Source organism: Oculina patagonica, chromosome 4 (assembly GCF_052425735.1).
Source record: "Oculina patagonica isolate OP01 chromosome 4, crgOcupat, whole genome shotgun sequence".
NCBI classification, from domain to species: Eukaryota; Metazoa; Cnidaria; class Anthozoa; order Scleractinia; family Oculinidae; genus Oculina; species Oculina patagonica.
Genome location: NC_135761.1, coordinates 14,443,559 through 14,465,511, shown reverse-complemented (window position 1 = coordinate 14,465,511; position 21,953 = coordinate 14,443,559). Strand labels below are relative to the sequence as shown.

Below are 21,953 nucleotides of genomic sequence, written 5' to 3'. Positions count from 1 at the left end.
TTTGACAACCAGTGCGTGATATAACATACATGTAAAATGAAAAGAACTGACGACTATTCAAACCTTTTGGGTTGGCGTCGGGTTTGTCCGGTGGAAAAGCGTGTAAGCGTTTCTTTTTCTTCGATCTCTTGACCTCTCGTGCAATGAATTCCATCTCTTTTCGATTCTTCTTATCCTCTTCCTAACAAAACAATATCATATGAAATGAATATATGAAATTCATATATTTGTACTGCGGATATACATTTTAAGCAAATGAAGGATCATCGCAGTAATGTACTCAACTTAAGCAGTTGAAAAAAGCAAGCCTGAAAAAAAAAATCAGGTTGCCTCTGTAAATAAAAGTTTGCGTTTTAGAAAATTTGTTTTGGGGTTTCTATTTCCGGGGGAGAAGAAGAAAGAGGAAGGGATGTACACTCAAACCCAGAAGTAAAGTGGAGAAGAAGTGGAATTCAGGGAAAATCGCTTTTTTAACACTACTGGTTCGGTGGCATGAAGTGAGTAGAAATATTGCTCCGACTTCTTAGCAATTTTCTCAGACCCCGACCAGGTTCATCCTGGACCTCAGGATCCAGAGCACGACAAACATTGTGCTCTTTCCATTAAGCCGCATTAAGGCCCCCGCATCAACCACACCATGTCAAAGCAATGAAATAGGGTAAACCCTTGGCGTGTTGCACCGTGTCTTTCTGGCGCTTTACGACGTGCTAATTTACTTTCGATTTACTGCCTTTTTTGGCCATTTAGTTTCCCCGCATCGGTAATCACACAGGCAAAGAACAGAACTCTACAACGCCAAGCTTACATCTTCATTTGCGTTGGCTGTATTCTTTCCTTTCTTGTTATCCGTTTTAGACTTTTTGCTGGTTGGTCCGTTTGCTGCTTTGTCTGTAAAGAAAAACAACATTACATAAGAAGACGCAGATGTCACACTAAGTTAAAACCACAAAACAAAGAGCCCAATTCGAACTCTATGTAGTTACCAGACTTCCTCTTTAGGTCTGCTTTGTTCTGAAACCACACCCGAGGAGGCCTGGAGAAAATTTCTTCTTCGTGTTCAATAAGGTTCCGTGCTTTATTCATCTCCATCTCTGAGATTCTCAGCTAAAGAGGAAATGAAGCAAACTGAGTTCACAAGGCGTTTGTAGTTGAAAACTTTTCGGGTAAACGCTAGCACACTGAGGTAACATTACATGTTGATCGATCTTTAACGTACCCCGTTCCAGGCTGTTTTTCTTTCTTTCTTTTTTTTTCTTTTTTTCTTTTTCTTTTTTATTGGCGTCCTCTGCTCCAGAGTTTACATGCGGCTTTCGCTCTGGAGCGGCATGTTGTGCGCCACTCGGCCCCCTAGATTCGGTAGATTTTCTCTAGTGTGTAAGGTTTCCGTAATCATTCATTTTTTTTACGAGGTTAGGTGATTAGCCTAACGCCCAACCCCCAACCTAGAGGACCAGGGGCTGTCCTTTGTCAGGTCTCTATCCCCAGAGGGAAAGAGAAAGAGAGGCAGGCCAAAAACAACCTGGCGGCGCACAGTAGAAAAGGAGAGGTCCAAGGCAGGATGGCAGTCCTGGAGAGAGGTGCGCACGGCAGCGCAAGACAGGAATCGTTGGAGAGAACATGTGGAGGCCCTATGCCAATCTTGGCGCCAGGGGACAGGTGAAGGTGAAGTTCCAGGCGTTTAGTTAGCTGGGGAGAGGCTCCCTAACCGAACGCCTGGAACAGGCTATCGTTAACTCGGCATTTGTTGCGTACGGACAGAAAAATGAGCCATGCCTAAGCTATGTATACATACCTCTTTTTCTTCGCCTTCTTGTTTCAGAATTTCCCTCAAGTCCTTCTCGAGTCCTTGAATCTTACTTTTATACTTATCAATCACCTCTGGGTAGTAAAAATAAAGAATTCTTTAAGATGATATCCAAGAACGACTTTAATCCCCCCCACCTATCACGTGTTTTTAATAAAGCAACTACTACTTCTACTACTCTCAAAAAATTAAACATACTTAAAAGTGCACGAATTTAACAGAGAACAAGAAATTAAAAAACAAATACAAAAACCTAGAGATACGCCCTACTTTCTAGCTGTGAAAGAAATGAAGGCTACATAAATGTTACACGTACGTGTAGTCCAACCCCTGAAGTCTCCCTTTCCCGCCCTATACAGGGGCTGAACCCAAGAAGAGATAGTCCAGGGTCGAGTCCAGGATGACTTGCATGCGCATGCGCCATTTCGCCAATAAAACGGACGGGGTACAACCATATATGGAAACACTTTTAGAAACGCGCCTGGATTCAGCTCCAATATAAGGCAGGGAAGGGAGAGTTCAGGGATTGGACTACACTACACGTTAACTGGACAAAATGAATATTAATAATCCTATTGACTTCTCACCTGAAGGGACTATTCTACTTTTTACTGGAGTCTTTGCTAATTTTACAATCTCTTTCAGCAATTTTCTTTCTTTCTCTCCGACTAGTGACACAGATCTGCAAATGGGAATGAACGCAATTAAGTAAACGACTGTTTGCTCAATAACATCTTGCTGCTTCACAATGTTTTCTTTGTGAAGCTTGAGAGAAACTGAACTGGGATTTTTTTAGATTGTGAAAATTAAATAAGTAAACGAAATGGGAAAGGAAAAAAAGGCAGGACTCGAGAAAGTGGCATTAATTGAGGCTAGGAGAAAGAAGAAACGTTGCCTGAGTAGCAGGCGGCGGTGTAATTTTTTCGAGCACGCTCGAAAAAACTACACCTGCGCATGCAACGCAGGCTAGATGAAACGCGGACAACTTCTCAAATGCCATTCGGATACTAACTGAGCTGCCTCGAAATATACTCTCTTGCTCAAGTATGAGTGAAACACAAATTAAACTCTTGAATTCGGCCTGACTAACACGAACATGTGTATTTAACTTTTCTGTAAGAAATCTTGTCTCCCAAAATTGCCTGACTCAGTGTTGGAAATAGTACTTGGTCATCGCATTGGAACTAGCAAGTGAGCAGACTATCTTGTTTGGGTTTTGTGCGAGCGGGGAAGCGGCGAGTTGCGAAAAGACAACCAAGAGAACCTGCTTACAGGCTACAGTTGTACATGTACGGTCACATTAGGGAACATTAGCCACTTCTGGTTTCCCCATGCAGTAAAAGGAGCAGGTTCTTGAAATCAATGAGTATGCTTGTCTGCTTGTAGAATGCGAGCAGTCTCTTTCTTTTCCTAGCGCGCGAAGCGAAAACGGGAATGCAAACGAGTAGCGAGAGGCGAAGCCACGAGTCCCGAGAAGAGCGGTTGCCCCATAAAACGGGCGCCCCATGCCTCCCCCCATTTCTTCCTCGTTTTTCCCTCATTTGCATGATTTCAACTCTCCCGGTCGCGCGTAGCATTTTTGGAACAAAAACCGACTGTACGCATTCTAGTCTGCTTGTAGCGTTTGATGAAGACAAAACATAGACACGTACCTTCCACTGCGCCCTGCCCGAGCCGTTCTTCCTACTCTGTGAATGTACTGCTTTAGCGTCGGTGGAAGACTGACATTGATAACCTGTGTAAAGAAGTTGTTTATTGGTCACAGTGTACTTTTGTACTTGAGTGAAGTAAGCAGCAAACAAAACAGTGCTGTTTTACAAAATGATTTATTTTCAGTAATAAAAGTAACTCAACTTGTACAACTCGATAAATAGGACCTTGGAGTGTGGAAGTGAGGCCATGGTCCCTTAGCGCACTGTTTTAACCCCGCGTTTCGGAGTCAATGAGTTAAAAGATTGAAATATGAAAATGAGATGTGACATCCTTGAACATCTTAATAGCGTTTATCGAGTGAGATAAACCTTATATCTGCTGTGGTTAAAAAAAATTCTTTGGTTCAAAATTTTTCAAACCGGTTTGATTTTTAGTTTTCTTTGTCTTATATTGATTATTGTTATCTGAATGAAGGGAAAATAAAAAATAAAAAATCAAAGTGGTTTAAAAAATTCCAACCATGAATAAATTTAACCCACAACGTATCCAGTTTTACGTTTGAGCATTATTTTTTCCCCCCCCCCCCGCGCACAGAAACTCTCTCTGTTGAACTGAAAAAAAGGTGTCTCCCAGCTAACACTTACGGTTTTCACTCCAAGAATATCCAGTCCTCTAGACGCTAAATCTGTGGCTACAAGAATGTCAACTTCACCAGCTTTGAATTTCCTCAAAGCCTCGAGTCTCTAAATTATAACAGGAACAAGAATAATAAAACAAGAGGGAGTTAAAGCGTATATTTTTTAACCGGCCAATGTTAACCATACCAATGCAACAAAAACACAAAAACAAGTGGTGTCTGGCAAATCTGCCTGATAATAAAACTCGTATTATCCAATTGTATCACAAGCTGGGGGCTTCTCTCATAGTGACAAAACAATCGCTCTTGATCACAAGAAACTATCGACCTTAGGGGTTTTTTAAGTATATTTTTGGCGTAAGCCTATGTAGCCAGCAGTTTCGTTGGCGTGGGATAAAAACGCCACAAGCCGCAAAAATATAGAAAGGTGGGGATGCAAACCACATTAGCCGTTTGCGTACATGTACTTTGCTATCGTGTGCCAATGAAGCCACCAGCTACACAGGCTTCTTTGGTGGTATTTCCACACTTTTTTTGATAAGAAGTGAGACCCTTCTAGCTATAAATGGTCATAAATTAGCGACACTTTACTTTGCTGTTATTGATACATCATCAGGCCCCAGTTGTTCGAAAGATGGATAATAAAATTTATCAGTATAAATTCCAAAGGTGAATTCAAAAATGGAACATTCTGATTGATCGAGAAGCTCGGTTTATGACACTATATTTACCACACAAGGCGGTAAATATAGCATCTCAAGGTTTGGCAACCAAGCCATGCCACCTTTGCCGTCCAGGCTAGTGAACTTGGCGGCATAATTATAATTTATTATTAATCATTATTATTATTATTAAGTAACCTGAAGGAAATGCCACACACGCACCTGTAGTTGCGTCAAGTTTCCATGGAGCTCATCGACATTCAATCCCAAAAGACCTAAGATGATTCTTAGTCTGTGAGCTGCGTTCTTAGTTTGCAGAAATATCAGGCAATGTTCACTGAAGGTTCTACTGCACAGCGCTGCAAGGAAAGGAGTAATAACAAGCACATGTAAATTCCACCATCTCACAAGATTTATTTTCAATTCCACATTTTCTAAATTCTCAATATGTGAAACTGTACCAGCTGACATTTTGAGAATTTACATTTAGATACTGATCAGTGTTAGGAATGAAGGGACTCGTGATTCATGCATAAACCAGGTGTTCTTACTCCTGATCACATGCGTTCTTCCATTGTAAATTATTTGAACTGAGCTGCATACATGTGCATTTACTGTAGTTATCCACCTAGTATAATTTATGAATGATCAACCAGATGACTGATATTATGACAGCATGAGCGGAAGTCATTTATGCATCCTTGCTCCTTCTTAATTAAAGACTACTCATTCGAAGTACCATGTGTGTGTTAAATTGTCGTCGCTTGTTTAAGACATGTAACGAAAGAGAATTCACCACGCTTGCCCCGATTCTATCAGATATAAGGACACATAAAGAATATCCCGTATGGCCGGAAGTAATCCGCAGACCGGAAGTTGGTAGATGCATACGTCAAAAGCGGCATAAAATTATTTATTTCTACAAATAAATAGCATTTTCTGAGTAAGGAAAAACCGTCGACTGGTTGGCTCAGTTGGTAGAGGGCCAGACTGCTGTGAGGGAGGTCTCGGGTTCAAGCCCCAGACCAGACCAACACTAAGGGTCTTTAAAATACTGGTTAGACATTCTAGTCTTCTCAGATAAGGATGATAAACCGTAGGTCCCATCTCCTGCATCTTCTCTATCACAGAAGGGGACGTTAAAGGACCCGCATAGAGTAGGGGGTTTGCTGGTGATTGTAGTCTGCCTGTAGGGTTGGTGCTTCACATGGGTTCTACAAACCTCCTTGTCACTTTCACCCTTGTACATAATTGTCCAAGAAAAATTGCAATAATTAAAAAAAAATAAAATATTCTTTGGTTTCCAGAAGATGGTGTTCAAGTCTCCAGCCACAGCCCTTTCCAGTATTACCCTAAAATTGCTTCACATGGGTTCTACAAACCTCTTTGTCGCTTTCATCCTTGTACATAATTGTCCAAGAAAAATTGCAATAATTAAAAAAAATTCAATATTCTCTGGTTTCCAGAAGATGGTGTTCAAGTCTCCAGCCACAGCCCTTTCTAGTATTACCCTAATCCAGACGATCGTATGCACAAGATGAAATATTTAATTACGACAGTTTATCTTCAATGCAGTACCTGTGATTATAGCCAAGCGATCCTCTTCTCTGTTACTTCTGATCCTTACAAACTCCTGTCTTAAGTTCTGGGCCACATCAGTGTTATTATCCACAAACAGTCTGACTGGTTGGTTCAATGAAAGACTCACAAGTTCTTCAACCTAAAAATAAAACAAAAACGAAAAATTTATTACCAGTATAAACAGCTCTTTTAATTTTCAAAATAGCTACAGTTTGCTGAGATCAACCTGTGTAAACAATACTGAAACTTAGTTGAGGGTCTTAATAGGTTTCAACGATTTTGAGTTTTTGCTTCATGCAATGGTTGATGTGTAAATAACGTATCATTGCATTGCATTGACAAAAAAACAAAATTGGCCAAATGCTGTCCAGACGTACTATTCTCCTGGCCACAATCATGACCTTAAAGAAGAACATCCAGGCACAGTATATTGATTGTTTCAGGATTTTTTTTTAAAAAAAAAAAAAAAAAAAAAAAAAAAAAAAAAAAAAAAAAAAAAATATTTTCAATATATTGTTTCTGTTGTCAGAGGCATGTGCAAATAACTACAAAAGCATGTGAATTTATGTAATTTTATTGTTTCAAAATCAAAATAAATAGATAACTTTTAAGTTACATTAATCATTTTACCTCATCTGTCATTGTTGCTGAAAACAGCATTGTTTGTCTTCCACGTGGACTGAGCTTAACAATTTCCTCCATCTGGTCTTTAAAGTTCTCATCTAACATTCTGCAGATATTAATTAAAAAAAATTAAATACATAATATTCTTTTATTTTAATTATTTCAACAATCAGATCTCAGTAATCAATCTTCTCTATCTTAATTTTGATCCACTCAAATGACTGCACAAATTATGTATTCATGTATGCACAAAAACAATATATTATATTAAAATATACATGTACAGAACAAGCATGATCTTGAAAGCAAATAATACTATACTCAGTACTACACCAAAGGAAAAGCAAAAGGAGTGGCTACTTAAGACGGAAATAGCAATCTCAGACTGTGGAAAAGAAACTCCAAATGATGATGTCTGGTTTTGCATGTACATGTACAGTAAGTAGGGTACAGCAAAAAGGGTATAATTATTATAGTATTTTTTTTTGTATGTTTCCTTCCTTCATGCTTATCCTGCTTTTGCGCTGGTCCTAGCAGGCGACAGTAAAGTCTCTCTAAGACAGACACCATTGGGACTGGCTCCAACTGTCTGTCTTAGAGAGGTCCATCTCTTAGGGAGTTTAGTAAAAGTGAAATGACTGAAAAACAGCAGGGATGAGACCAATGCCAGGTGTTCATCTTATTGAGGGGTCTGTGTTATAAAGATGTAAAAAAGCATAAAGTAACTGGACATAATGCTGGGTGGAATTAACTTGTTATGGAATAACATTCCATTCAGTAGATGTTGCAATACTCTTATGAATTTTTTTACCGGCAGTATGGACCACTAAGTCCATGCAGGTACAGACGTGACTTCATTAATCACAATCCACAACAAATCCTTTTAAGTTTCACTTTATCAATGTAATTAATTTTGTTTCTACCTGTCAGCCTCATCAAGGACGATGATCTCCACAGTTTGCAGGCTGAATGATGGAGTGTTATGCAAGTGATCCACAAGTCTGCCAGGAGTAGCAATCACAATGTCTGGTCCTTTACGTAATGCTGCTTCTTGACTCTTCCCATCTAACCCCCCTGGATACATTTTGAAATCACAAAAACAATGTCAAGGATAACATGTACATTATTTAAGTTAGTTCAAGACACCAATAGAGCTTTCTTTTAGTAAATGCATGGCACTAGAAATACAATGCCGTTGGAGTTCTGAAGCCATTATTTAAAAAAAGTGGGCTATGAAATGAATTAGTCATTTTGAAGATGCATTTGAAAGTATGAAAAGCCACATTTGTTGGCCTCTTGATCGAGTGGTCCAGGTTCAAGCTGTGTTGTGTTCTCAAAGTCTCTCTACCCATAGCAAAAATGGGTATTGGTGAATAGAATTTTGTGTGTAGCCTTGCAATGGACTAGCTCCCAGGGGGGGGTATTCTGACTTGTAAATGACGGGGTTGATCGAATGAAGGCAAAACTCAGGACCCAAAAAAATCCCTTAGTCTTCCGACATTACCCAAAAAAATCCCTGGACCAAAAATTACCCCTAAAAAAATCCCTTGTCAAATTACCCCTAAAATTGCCAGGAGGGGCAATAACACTCGCGTTTGATAATTCATCATACCATAAATACGCCAAGGCCGTGCAAAAGCACTTTAGTTTGTTATTAATACCCTTAAAGATCCCCTATTTGAATCAAGTCACCCAAAAAAATACTTGCTAAATCTTCTTACCCAAAAAAATCCCAGAATCGAAAATTTCAAACCCAAAAAAATCCTTCGATCATCCCCGTCATTTACAAGCCAGAGTACCCCCCTGGGGACTAGCTAGCATCCAACCCAGGGAAAAGTAAAAGAAGAAGTTGCTAATTCTAACTGGGATAAACTCCACCCTGATGGGCCACAAGCTAAGGCCGAAGTGCAGACTGATAAGAATTTAAGAGTGTTTTTCATGGGCAGGCCAACAAATCTCTGCTCAACTTACTGATGTACATGAATATGTATATCTTGTTCTTATCCTTGAATTTGACTAAAAACTAATAATTATTCTACACCTCCGTGCTCAACAAATTTGCAAATTAAATCATAAGGTCAACTTCTAGTGTAAGTACAAAAACTAACCTGTAGCCAGGCATACTTGAATGTTGGTGTGCTTGGACAATGTTTTGGTTACAGAATGAACCTGCAAAGAAAAGGAATGTCACTTTTAAAAGCTTGAATACATGTATGCTCAGAGTAATTCTGTCAATCAAAGCATGAATGTGTCACCATGTGAGTGAAAAGTCAGCAAAACACAGCCTAGATGAATATCACCCTGACATATAAAATGAAGGCCAGTACAAAAAAGTGAGAAGTGCCGTGGCATTATAGTAAGTGCGCTTGACTCTGTATTGAGCAGTATGGGTTTGAGCCCTGGCTGGTGTCATTGTGCTGTATTCTTGGGCAAGACACTTTACTCTCACAGTACCTCTCTCCACCCAGGTGTATAAATGGTTACCAGTGAATTTAATGCTTGGAGGGGTGTAAACCTGAGATGGACTAGCATCCCATCCAGGGGGGAGTAGAAATACTCCTAGTCACTTCATGCTACAAAAACTGGGATAAGTTCTGGCCTGATGGGCCACAAGGCTCAAATGCAGACTTAACCTACCTACTTATTGTTCTAGTAGGCACTCTAAATGATTACAGTCCAAAACATATTATATAAAATTTATTTTCTTTAAAGTCAACATTTCTCCCTTTCAAGACCAATGTGCATGCAATTGAATTCTTTGGAATGTAATTTTCAGTGCTTTCTCCTAATTTACCAGCATCTTGCATGGTCTTTGAACCACAATTTAATTTTCTACAAAGTTAATTGTATTATTTTCTGCAATTCATAATAGTATTTATCACATATATAGCGAGAATTTTGGGCAATAAATCTCCCAAATAGATTTCTATATTTGCTATATTTCACATGTGAGAAAAGCGATACGTCCAATCAGCTTCGCGTATAGCTTTTTTCACATGTGAAAAATATAACCAATCAGCATCTAGAGTGGAACGACCCAACCAATCAAAGCACGAGAACTCAAATGGTTTCCAACGAGGTTGAGCAAACAGCGAGCGGCAAGTTTGTTCCCTACGGCAGTTTATGCTTTGAAAATATGGCTACACGGTTTGTTCCTTTAAAAAACTTTGTCTTTAGAGTACTTTATGGAAAGGCAAGCAAACAGGAACTCGCTAAGCAAAACCGAAAGAATACGGTAATGAGATTATAACGATAAAAATCATTCTTCAAAGGCGGAGCGAAGACAAGCGAAGTGTCGATAAGTGAAAGCGAAGACAAGAATTTCTTCAAAACTTACAACACATTCGCGGACTTTCTAAGAATATTCAAGCACTAGCACCCTCGGGAACACCATGGTAAAGTAGATTGCATTTTTGAATGTGGATTTGCGTCGCAATTATTGCCTAATTAACCGACTCCTTGTGTGTAATATCGCAATTTTGTTGAAAATTCGCCTGCGTGTTTAGTTGATTCGCTTGTGGCGACGCTTCCTCGATGCGTTACCAAAACTTTTGCTTTCAAAAAGTAACGCAATGTGTTTAATTAAATAAAGTTTTTGCAGAAGATTTTGTCGGCAGTAATTTTTCTTATTTGATTAAAAGTGGTTTCGCTTGAAAAGCGATGTGCATTTGCCTGCTTTGTTTTTCCTCCCGCTAGGTCAAACTGTAATATGTCAAAGATTTATGTATTACTTAACATGAAAAATCGCGTAAACTTTACAATGCTTGAATTCTCGTTATATATATAATAAACAAATTACAGCATAGAAAGTGCTTTGTACGGATTTTTATTCACTCGTTGCAAAACTTTGGAAAACTCACTTGTTCGCTTCGCTCACTCGTTCGTTTTTCCAAAGTTTTGCAACTCGTGAATGAAAATCCGTACGTCGCACTTTCTATGAAGTAATCTATATTTTTAAAAAATGTTCTTATTACGTATGAGCAGTTTACTGTATAGTTCCAAGAAACATCCATACCGACCACAAGGCAAAGGTGGTTTTAAAACCTACAGTTTTTGAGTTTTTTTGGGCAATGTCATGAAGCTAAACTTATATTTTAAGAAGGAGGGAGAAGTGAGTTGAAACCAAAACTCCTTCTCTGGGAGAGATACATGTATGGCTATTTCCTGGAATCACATATGTTACAAGTCAAATTTAAATTCAGGTTAATTTTTTTTAACCTAGGTTATTTTTTCCAACCTAGGTAAAATTTATGGTAATTATTTGGGTATTAGGGTTTCGATTGGAGTCATATATTTTTAAAAAAATAGTGGGTCACCCAACATTTCCTATGCGGCGAAGTGGATAAGGGGTCGGACAGCAAATCTGAAGGCCGAGAGTTCAAATCCAGTGCAGGTTAGTAAAAACAAAAAAGAATTAGATGATACTACTTGGTGGGGTTGTTAAACAGCACATGGAAGGGGAGGGTAAGTAAGGATGGTGAAAAGGGGGGTTCAGAGAAAGTGAGGGAGGGGAAGTGTTAATTTTCTACTTACATGTATTAAGGTATCAGTGTACCCCAAAATTAACCATTTTAAAGAAAAATATATTTTGGTATTTTCGGGTAGATCTCACTAAGACCTTTCATTTAAAAAAAAGAGCACGGAAAAAGATTGACTCTACACAAAGTTATGAACGAAAAACTTTTCTTGCCATTAATTATTTGATATTGATAGCTGTCAACAGGTTGTCTAAAGAAGCGTGGCGATCTACCGTTGCGTGATTATCACAGTTCTTGGTTTTCGACGAGATGTTTAGGATGGTTTGCGCTGGCAAAAGTTTTTCGGAGGTGAAAGAAGAAACATTTTCCCATTCCTTTCTCACGTTCAAAAAATGCTGCAACAACAGGAAAAGACTAAAGATTTGGCAGATGCACTAGTAGATAGCGACAGCGAATTATTTTTCGCCGCTTGAAGAGGTAACGCCACGACCCGGCATCATGACCAGTTCCTCGGCTTACTTTAGGACCTTTAGGATGCTTGCGACTCCACGTTTTTGTTGTTTTAGATTTAACATTTCTAAAACTGTTGCAGTGAGACGAAAATTGTTATAAAGCGAGCGGTAGAAATAAAATTATGCAACAGACTGTTTCCGGCCAGAAGCAACATTTGACAATGCTTTGAACAAGTTCTATTGTTAAAGTCAAATAAACTTTCATTCTATCGCTCAACATGTGATCACCTTCTTGTGTAATTAATCTCATTAAAGCGGAAGTACGCCCCAAAATACATTTTCTTTCGTATCTCGTAAACAAATTTTCGAAGAGAGAGGTGCACATTTTAAGGTCGTTTTCAATGGGGTTTCAACAATTTTCGCTGAAATTTGGCAAGAATGTTGCCCGATAATTGAGCAACAAAACTGTGTCGGCGAATTTTAACTTTTTTCCTCTTTCAAAAGTTATGGCTGTTTTAACGCAGAGAATAGTTGTTGCTTACACTCTGAAAGTTTAACTACGCGTCAAAAACAAACCAGACAAGTAATCAATATTCCCCGACACAGTTTCTTAGAGAAATGTGTGAAGAACACATAGCGATGCGAATCGCTTTTTCCCACTCAAATTTGTCCGGAAACGAACCCGATTTATGAGCCTCGGTACTTCTGGAAAAAACACGCTCTTTTTGGATAACATTAATATTTTTACTAAAAATACATATATCTCCGTAGAGAAAATATATACTTTGCTGGAGTTTGCATAAATTACCAGACGGTAAGGCAGCTCCAACGCATGATGGTCATTTGGAGTACACTGATACCTTAAAGGAGAAGTTCACTCCAGAATGGCCATTACCCTACGAAATCTTATCCAGAACTCGACAACTGGACGCCGCCATCTTGGAGCTGGTAATGTATGTGTGACGTCAAAGAGCTCAGCCTGAAGTTTGGCAGGAAAATTTAATACTCGAAACTCCTTGTTTCTTCGTAGTGGCTTTTGTTTGACAAAATGCCTCTTAGTGCAGCTCCATTTTGCTCAAACAGAGCTCCAAGAAATACAAAAAACAAGGAGTTTCGACTATTAACCTAGGTAGAAAAATTTGACCTAAAGCTAATTTTGACCTGTAACATATAAATGACATGACTGTTAGTTATGCAATTATTTGTATTATACAATCATTACCTGAATAGCAAGTTCTCTGGTGGGAGTTAGAATAAGAACTCTTGTTACTGAAGCCTGTTGTGGTCGGTAAATAAGTCGCTCCAATATCGGAAGCATATATGCAGCTGTCTTACCTACAAGTTATGTAGAAACAGTACCAATGCTAAGTTTGATCCACACAAAATAATATTATTTATTTTTTTACGCCAGTTGTTTAAGATTGCATGCATACACAAAAGTTTCATTAAAATATTACTCAAATGTACTTGAACATGTATTTTTTCATTTAACAAATATAATACATGTACAGGTACTTTGTGGGAGGCGCGATTGCCTAATGGTTAGTGCGCCGGACTCCGGATCGAGCGGTCCGGGTTCGAGGCCTGGCCGGGGTCATTGTTTTGGGTTCTTAGGCAAAACACTTTACTCTCATAGTGCCTCTCTCTAGCCAGGTGTATCAATGGGTACTGGTGAATTTACTGCTGGGGGGTAACCCTGCGATGGACTAGCATCCCATCCAGGGGGGAGTAGCAATACTCCTAGCCGTTAATGCTACAGAAACCAGGATAAGCTCCGGCCTGATGAGCCACTTGGCTCGACAGCAGGCTTTACCTTACAAGTACTTTGTGGAATGTTTTCAATCTGTTCTAGTCGTTGCACAAAACTGCCTGAATGCTAGAATAATTATACCTTTTCTGTATGTTGATGGACTGTTGGCACTGTAAAGTGCATTTTCATCTTGAAGCATTTATCATTAGCAAAAACATTTTCATCTTGTGGTATTCTTTTGTTTTTGAAAAAAATACTGATGCATCCAAGAACACGACAACTGCAGAACAAACCCCCAAAAGCCACAAAGAATAACAAGTTTTAAATATCTACATGTAGTACCTTATTTCTAATTTAATGTGTTGAAATTATTCAAATAGCTACAGTACTGCTGTGTATACTGTACATTACAGTCATGTAAATAAATAAAAATAAAACATTGGTGGGAGTTGAGTGCTCTCACCACTGCACCATCCCCGTTCCTCATGTACATGTACATGACTTGTATAGACTGTGAATTTACAGACCTGTTCCTGTCGCAGCACATGCACAGATGTCTTTACCCATCAGAGCTACAGGAACAGTGGAAGCCTGGATTGGAGTGGGATGGCTGAATCCCAATTCATTTATTGCCTTTTGAAACAAACAAAGGACACAAACTTGAGAACATAAAATAAGTACAGACTGTATGTGCACATTATGCTTGCAGGGAAGTGATTGGGGCATGACGGAAATCTAGATGAAGGATGAGGAATTGTACATTTTGTATCTCTTACCATACGAGAACAAAGTTATTTAAATGTTTTTATACAGTGTACTAAATTTTTCTCTCACTCTGTAGAAAGAAAACACTTTTAGTCAAAAAAATTATGCATGAGAAGGTAGAAAACAAGTCGGCATCCAATAAAATTGACCAATCACAGCACAATGTACAGTGTACTACAGGTATATCAAAAGATACAGAAGAACCAGTAAGAGCAAAGAAAAAATATCCAAAACTTTTAATAATATAACAGACTTAACTGTCAAAATTACATAATTATACACAATGTACCTCCAGTTTATACATGAATGTATGTTTACTGTCACAAATGTAGAGGTAACTAGCGTTCAATGCACTTCACAATCATTTGTTGTCGAACAATACATGTACCTTGAGTAAAGGTCTTGATAGGTTCATTGTAGTGAAAGTTTGATGCATCACTTGTGGAGGAGGTTCTTCAAAGAATTTCTTCTTCTTTTCTGTTATCTGTAACCAAAACAAACATAATATTGAAATTATGTAAAGGGCTCTACAATAAAAAATATGACAATATTTTAAAAAGAACTGAATGATTACTATAACTGCAAGTCACAAACAAAATTAAAACAATTCTAACTGAACCTTGTCAGTGACATCATCATCCTCAGAACTGCTTTCTTGTTCATCAGAAGGTAAGATGGGGTTTGCTGCACGAAACAAACAAACAAACGAAAACATTTCATTATTAGACAGTTCATTAGAAACATTAAAGGTTAAGACTGCATTTGAGCCTAGTGGCCCATCAAGCCAAAGGTTATATATGTTGTGGTTTAATTTTATCTTTGGTTTAAAAATTTTCAAACCAGTTTGATTTTTATCTCCCTTTGTTTTCAGTTATGATAATGAACATAAGACAATGAAAAATAAAAATTAAACTGGTTTGAAAAATTTGAAACCAAATATAAAATTGAACCACAACATATACATGTAATCCTGGTTTCCGTAGCATGAAGTGACTAGAGTCTTACTACTACCGACTGGATGGGATGCTAGTCCATCACAGGGTGACCCTCACCTAGCACTAAATTCACTAGATCCCTGGGTGGAGAGATGCACTGTGAAAGTATTTAAAGTGTCTTGCCAAAGAACACAACACAGTGACCCTGGCCAGAGCTCAAACCCAGACCACTTGATCCGGAGACCAGCGGTACCAGCGCACTAACCATCATGCCACTAGCAGGAGGGCATTTTGCGTGCGCATGCGTCGATATGGACTAGTGCGCACGACAGAGAAGTTCTGCTATCGATTGTTTACATATTTTCCACAATTTATGGCCTAATTTCTAGCTCAAAATGAAACGTGTTTTAAGTTTTACTTGCTGTATACAATACTAAGAGTCCTTGCTTTATCTTCTGACAACAACAAGCAAAGTTTGGTGTCGGCGTGCTGTTTATCTGATCGACTTTGGCTATGTGTATTAAACATTGCACGTGGACAAAATGGCGACCGAATGTCGAGAACCTAAATACCTTGCCCATGTTTTTAATAGCCGGAAGATCTAAACGGACAAAGCGCTACGGCTACTTAGTACTAAAGTATAAAACAGCAGTTTTAACTATACGATGTTATAATCAAGTATCCCGGGTTTGAGCGAGTGGTCATGATTTTGTTCAGATTTGTCATAAAACTACAATTTAGTCGTTCTCACAATGCAAAAATCTCAAAATCTAGCCTTGATCTCCAGCGTCTACCGATGATATATGGAGCCTGAAATACTTAAACTATCGTCTAATGCTGCGAAGGTAGCGTTAAAAAATGGTCAATTGTGGAAATTTTTAGCTTTCTTTAACGTACGTTCTCGCTGGTTTATCCTAACAGAGAAACTATCGTTTGTGATTATTTCCTTAAACGTGAGCATTGGTCAAAATAACTTCACATTTCAATGATACCACAATTATTCTGTTGAACAAGAAAAGAATTACTGCGATCGGTCTTAATTTTAAAGTGTTATGGTAATTCTTTGCTGGTAGACTATTTGTTTACATTTTACTATGTTAATTAGTACATTTTTGGCTCCTTTATCAAAATCTAGCCTTGATCACCAGTCAAAAAATAGCATGAAACGAACAAGCGATATATATATTTTTCAGAAACGTTCTAATAACTGCTGTATAAAATGTCTTAAGAAATAATTTTTACTATAAACAATGTTATTTTCAATTTTTCATTCAACGTTTATTTCTTTAAGATTGATGTTCGTTCTGTTATAACGACTGTTTTAACATGTGTCTTACTTCTGTGTCGCCTAAATGTGATGTAAAGAACTGCAGTTCTTGTTCCAGGAAACCTTGTTGGCCATTCGAGGGCAAGTTGGCTTTGCTTTAGAGTCATCAGTGAGCTGCATTATCATGTGCAGAACACCCAAACATGTCTTTCCCCTCAGGGAAAACCCTTTTCTTTGGTGGCCGTCCCTTTAGGCAAAAAATCTCCCGACAAGCTATAATATTGCTCGCACTCTGCCTGTATTACAGCAATTGATTTGATGTGAAGTTTTGATCCTAATATATCACACTCCAGCACACGGATAAATGTTTTCCTCTTTTTACGGCCTGTTTGATTTTTGTCGGTGAAGGCTTTCCTACCTGTCCCACATATTTTCCCATTATTTGCAACAACGATCCCGAAGCAGGCCAGAAAATCTGCTTTATAAGAGCCTTGCTACACACAAAACACTTTTTCTTAGCGAAATTTACGTCGATATTAAATTATGTGACGATAAACAGTATAAAAAAACAAAGTTTGAATCTTCCGCGCCATTTTTATTCCCAAGATCACGCGGTCTTTGTACAGCGGTTGCACGCATGCGCACGCAAAATGCCCTCCTGCTCATGCCACTGCACCTCTCGATACACTAAAGGATTTCCCAGATGGCCAACCAGAGTTACCACATGTACAAAATGTAAACACCAGCCTGAAGCAAACTCTGTTAGAGCAAACTTTGCAAAAATTTTGTTGACAACTAACCATTGTTCGCTATGTCATCTTCTTTTGCTGAGTCCAGCTTTTCATCTTCGTCCTCAGTTTTACATATTTCTTCCTCTTCAGCCTCAGCTGACTTCTGGTCATTTTCCTTATCAGATTTCTTCTACAAAAGTAGGTGTTAAAAAAATGTCATCATTGTTAAAGCAAAAATACATAAATATTAAGGTCGCCGCACACACGGGGACAAGACGTAGGGATATGTCGCAGCAACATGTAGCAGTGACAAAATCATCAGATGTTGTTCACACTGAGGGGGCATGTAGCAGAGACGTGAAGCAGGTACAACAGCAACAAAATCAAAATGTGTACACACACAAATAACTGTAGCAGGGGCATGCCCCAGGGACATGTCGCAGCGACACATCCCCTCCTGTGTGCTGTTACTTTTTGGCACGTGCAACACAGATTTTTACAACATTTTGTAGTTGAACTCCGTGCAACATGTCGCAGGAACAAAACAGCTTCAAAGTTCGTGTTGGGCAGCCAAAAATAATCAGCACACACGAGGGACGTGTCACTGCGACATGTCCCTAGAACATGTCTCTGCTACTTTTTTCTTGCGTGTATGCATTGTGATTTTGTTGCTGCTACATGTGATTGTCCCAGCTGTATATCCCCTTAGTTTGAACAACACATGATTTTGTCACTGCTACATGCCACTGCAACATGTCCCTGCGACATGTCCCTGTGACATGTCCCTGCCACATGTCCCTGCCACATGTCCCCATGTGTGTGGAGACCTTTACAGTAAACGTATTATCAGGCAGGGTATTACCAATAGAACTATTAAAGTGGATGAACTTTTAAAATCAAACCCACTTACAGGGTTAGGTTCGATTGAGTTCGAAAATCAACACAACAGAATAGTCAGGTGCCCAGGAGTCCAAAATGTGACACCCACGGGCATTTTTGTCTGATTTTTGGCAACATAGCCATTTGTACTAAATCGAGTACGCTGATTTCGAAAATCAATGTTGCCAAGCTTAATTCTCACGTTAAGATGATGTTTTGATGCATTTAATTATGACGTCATGGTCCAAATAAGGAATTTTCTTTCCTTTAGCTATTTTAAGCATAATACATCCAGAAATTCAATTAAAGCATTGTTAGTGTGCTTTAAAAATGATTTCAAGAATTTTCTGAGAGTTTTTACGCTGTTTCTGTGAAAATCAAGCCCTTCAGTGACAATTGACCACGCCCTCTTAAACAAAATTCACCATATCGCGGGAACCTTATCACGGGTGTAGTTTTGTTATTTTGTCAAAGAACAAATGCGATATTTGTATTAACAAATCGCTATAGTTGCAATAAGAAAGAAAAATATGGTCGTCGTGCCACGCTGAAGCTAAGAGCTAGCGAGCATCAAGAGACGCCATTACAATTTTCATATATAGAGTTTCACTTGTTTCAGCATTTCGTTTAAGTTTTGTGGTAAACTAAATGAAAATAACATTATAGTTAATGTTGTAATATATCATCGTTGTTTTAGTTAGAGATAAAACTTTATTGATTGTCTTGTATATTGCTGAATCTAACTTATTTCACAATGATAAAGACTTTGGTTGAACGCATGTAAAGTTAACGAATTTAAAATGATCATAACATTGCTCCTTGCTTTCAGGTTTAAATCTGTCTATAATATTTTTAATCAGTATCGGTAAATATTTTTAATATATCTTCTGAACTTTTTTAAAAAGACTGAACTAATATTGCTTTTTAAACAAGTTTCTTTAAAGCGCTTTAGCGCAGGTTGATATAGCAATTAGCGTCGGTCTTGGTGCATCCACACAGCCCAGTGCACATGGCATGCGTTTATCTAAATTTATAGCGAAGAGGCACATATATAGCCAGTGGTCAGATCGGATTTCATACATTCAACAAATAAACGTTTTCTGCGGAGGTAGTGGTGTCAGCTTTGAGGACATCTTCGCCGACCGAGAAGAGAAGAACAAATTTTTCTGTGATAACTCTCCACAGATGAAAGAGGTGCTGTTACAGCCGGTGATGGTGTGAGATGGTAACAATGAACTTGACGAGTTATTAGAAAGATTTGCTCAGACATCCTCTAAAGTTATTTACGTTAGATTCTCTGAAGTTCCTGCCCATATCCACACTGTTGACGGGAGCTTAGCGCGATCGATGTGCCAGGAGAAGTAACAGCAAGTCTGTGCCTCGAGTGGAAACTATTATGTGGTCGACATGCCCGCTATGACTGACTGCATAACGAACAAACTTCTTATCGGCTTCCTCTTGGTTGGATCTCAAAAAGGCTACATCTAGGCCAGAATCTGAGCAGAATCCACTTCGTATGAAAAACCATCAGATATACTACGATTGCAGAATCAGTGCCTGCGAGATAAGTTCATCTGAGAGAATCCGTGCATTGTTGTTTCCTAGTGCCAAAAATGCTCGCCACTTCATCGGCCGCAACTGAACCTCTCTTACGTACTTCAATGACTCTGCTCACAGGCCGCGCCGTGTTCTCGGAGCGTCGACTTGTTGTCGTTGCTTTTATGGAGTGCCTCCCATCGAGTAACACATCAATCCTCTGGTATCCAGGACCTTTCCGTAAAACAGTGTTTACGTAACATTTCGCAAACCCACCGAAAGCATTTGCATTTTTTGGTTTGCCAATAGCTGCCACCATAATTAGTATGCTGCCACCAGGGCGAAGCCATCGAAGAACAAACTGACTCTAGGCACTTGACCTTTTCTTCTGAGAACGCCTTCTAAAATTGACTTGTTTCACACTTGTGGGGTTCATTTCTGCGAGGAACAGTGGCACCGGCATTATACCTCAGATGCTACAATATGGCTTGCATGTTTATCTCGCGCCTGCCTTAATACACTGTGACTAGACAACATAGAATACTCTGGTTTCCATGCAAATTTAAAGTCTTTCCCTTTTTGCGGCTAGTTGCAGCACTTTTAACTTCATAAAGGCTGGCAAATAGAGGTGGATTATTCTTGCAAACAGCGTCACGAAAGTTTGTCTTCCATCCCTTCTTCCCACTCTCTTTGTGGATAAAAGCAGTCGTTATGGTGTATGTCAAACATCGCTGATGTTTGTGGAGCAATTCAATTACTACTTTTTATTAATACAAGAATCGCATTCATTTTTAAACAAAATGTTAACACTATACCCGTGATAAAGTGATTTTTTATGAGAGGGCGTGGTCAATTCCCACAAGACGGCTTGATATTCATAGAAACGATATAAAAACTATCAGAAAATTCTTAAAATCATTTTACAGTATACTAATAATGTTTTGAACGAACTTCTGGATGAATTATGCTTAAAATAGCTAAAGGAAAGAAAATTCCTTATTTGGACCATGACGTCATAATTAAATGCATCAAAACATCATCTTAACGCGAGAATTAAGCTTGGCAACATTGATTTTCGAAATCAGCGTACTCGATTTAGTACAAATGGCTATGTTGCCAAAAATCAGACAAAAATGCCCGTGGGTGTCACATTTTGGACTCCTGGGCACCTAACTAGAACTCTCACAAATATTTTGAACAATCAAACACAAATTGAACATCTGATTGTTCGACAGGGCTTGACTGAGTGTGACATGGTCAGATTGCATTTAATATTAAAGAGGGCAAGATTTCCGCAGAGTACCCTACATTAATTATGCATACAATTTTGTAACTCTCGTTCTGTTCATGACTGCCGTTCGTGTGTGGAGGATTATATGGAATATTTATATGCATAATTAATGTAGGGTCCTCTGCGGAAATCTTTCCCCTAAGAGTATGGATGGTGTTGGAAGACAGGGACTGTGGAGCAAATTTTCTTACTGTGGGGGCTGACTAGTGACTTGAAGTGGGGAGCTTTAGAGAGTCTCCTCATGATAGTCTTTACTTTTCCTAAAAATTTTGAGCCCCCCTCCCTGCACCGCGGTAACTGGAAGAACATTCATACCTTCCTCCTTGCTTCTCTTCTCTTTGTTATTTTATCCTGAAGACTTGACGAATTAACGTTCTGAAAATAAATACAAAACCCTCCATTATTGTTCAATGATTTAGCATAATTTGATTAAGCAAATAACATCTCAGAACAGTACATCTAGCTCGTGATAAGGCAACCACGTGCTCACTGTAAACATAACATACAGCTAGCGAAATTAAATTTAACAGAAAGATGACTCCAACAAGCTCTTCCCGGCTTAATGTATCAACTCACCGATTCTTGTTTTTGCTTTGCAAACTTGATAGCTGCGTCGAGATTCCACGGGTCTTGAAAACTGCCTTCCGGTTCTCCAGAAGAGAACTGAAAGTCATCCTCAAACAGCGATCTGCCTTTCTTTTTAGTTTTTGCTTTCTTGGCAGGCTGCGGACCAGTAGAAATCAGTAAGGAACGGGTATAATATTAGACTGTGTATTAGTTTAATGGCCATATACCTTATCTAGTTCTTCTTCGCTATCACTTTCGTTATCTAACTGGTCCACATCGTCATCTGAATCTAGAGTTCCAACGAAAGGAAGAGACGCCATGTTGGATTTGTACCGCTGTAC

General features: G+C 38.8%; 1 protein-coding gene across 1 annotated transcript in view; it reads right to left on the bottom strand.

Moving 5' to 3' along the window:
- The window catches only part of LOC144649618 (putative ATP-dependent RNA helicase DDX27), a 25,813-nt gene extending 3,860 nt beyond the window's left edge, over positions 1 to 21,953 (bottom strand). The window contains exons 1-20 of the mRNA XM_078509144.1: positions 21,840 to 21,953; positions 21,622 to 21,768; positions 21,361 to 21,420; positions 17,409 to 17,529; positions 15,026 to 15,090; positions 14,795 to 14,890; positions 14,169 to 14,274; positions 13,114 to 13,226; positions 9,070 to 9,130; positions 7,885 to 8,035; positions 6,968 to 7,067; positions 6,335 to 6,476; positions 4,979 to 5,115; positions 4,102 to 4,200; positions 3,457 to 3,539; positions 2,392 to 2,486; positions 1,793 to 1,878; positions 984 to 1,104; positions 806 to 888; positions 64 to 181 (exon numbers count right to left, since the gene is read on the bottom strand). Of these exons, the coding sequence (XP_078365270.1) occupies positions 64 to 181; positions 806 to 888; positions 984 to 1,104; positions 1,793 to 1,878; positions 2,392 to 2,486; positions 3,457 to 3,539; positions 4,102 to 4,200; positions 4,979 to 5,115; positions 6,335 to 6,476; positions 6,968 to 7,067; positions 7,885 to 8,035; positions 9,070 to 9,130; positions 13,114 to 13,226; positions 14,169 to 14,274; positions 14,795 to 14,890; positions 15,026 to 15,090; positions 17,409 to 17,529; positions 21,361 to 21,420; positions 21,622 to 21,768; positions 21,840 to 21,932 (2,077 nt within the window). The 5' untranslated portion in view covers positions 21,933 to 21,953. The remainder of the gene's footprint in view (positions 1 to 63; positions 182 to 805; positions 889 to 983; positions 1,105 to 1,792; positions 1,879 to 2,391; positions 2,487 to 3,456; positions 3,540 to 4,101; positions 4,201 to 4,978; positions 5,116 to 6,334; positions 6,477 to 6,967; positions 7,068 to 7,884; positions 8,036 to 9,069; positions 9,131 to 13,113; positions 13,227 to 14,168; positions 14,275 to 14,794; positions 14,891 to 15,025; positions 15,091 to 17,408; positions 17,530 to 21,360; positions 21,421 to 21,621; positions 21,769 to 21,839) is intronic.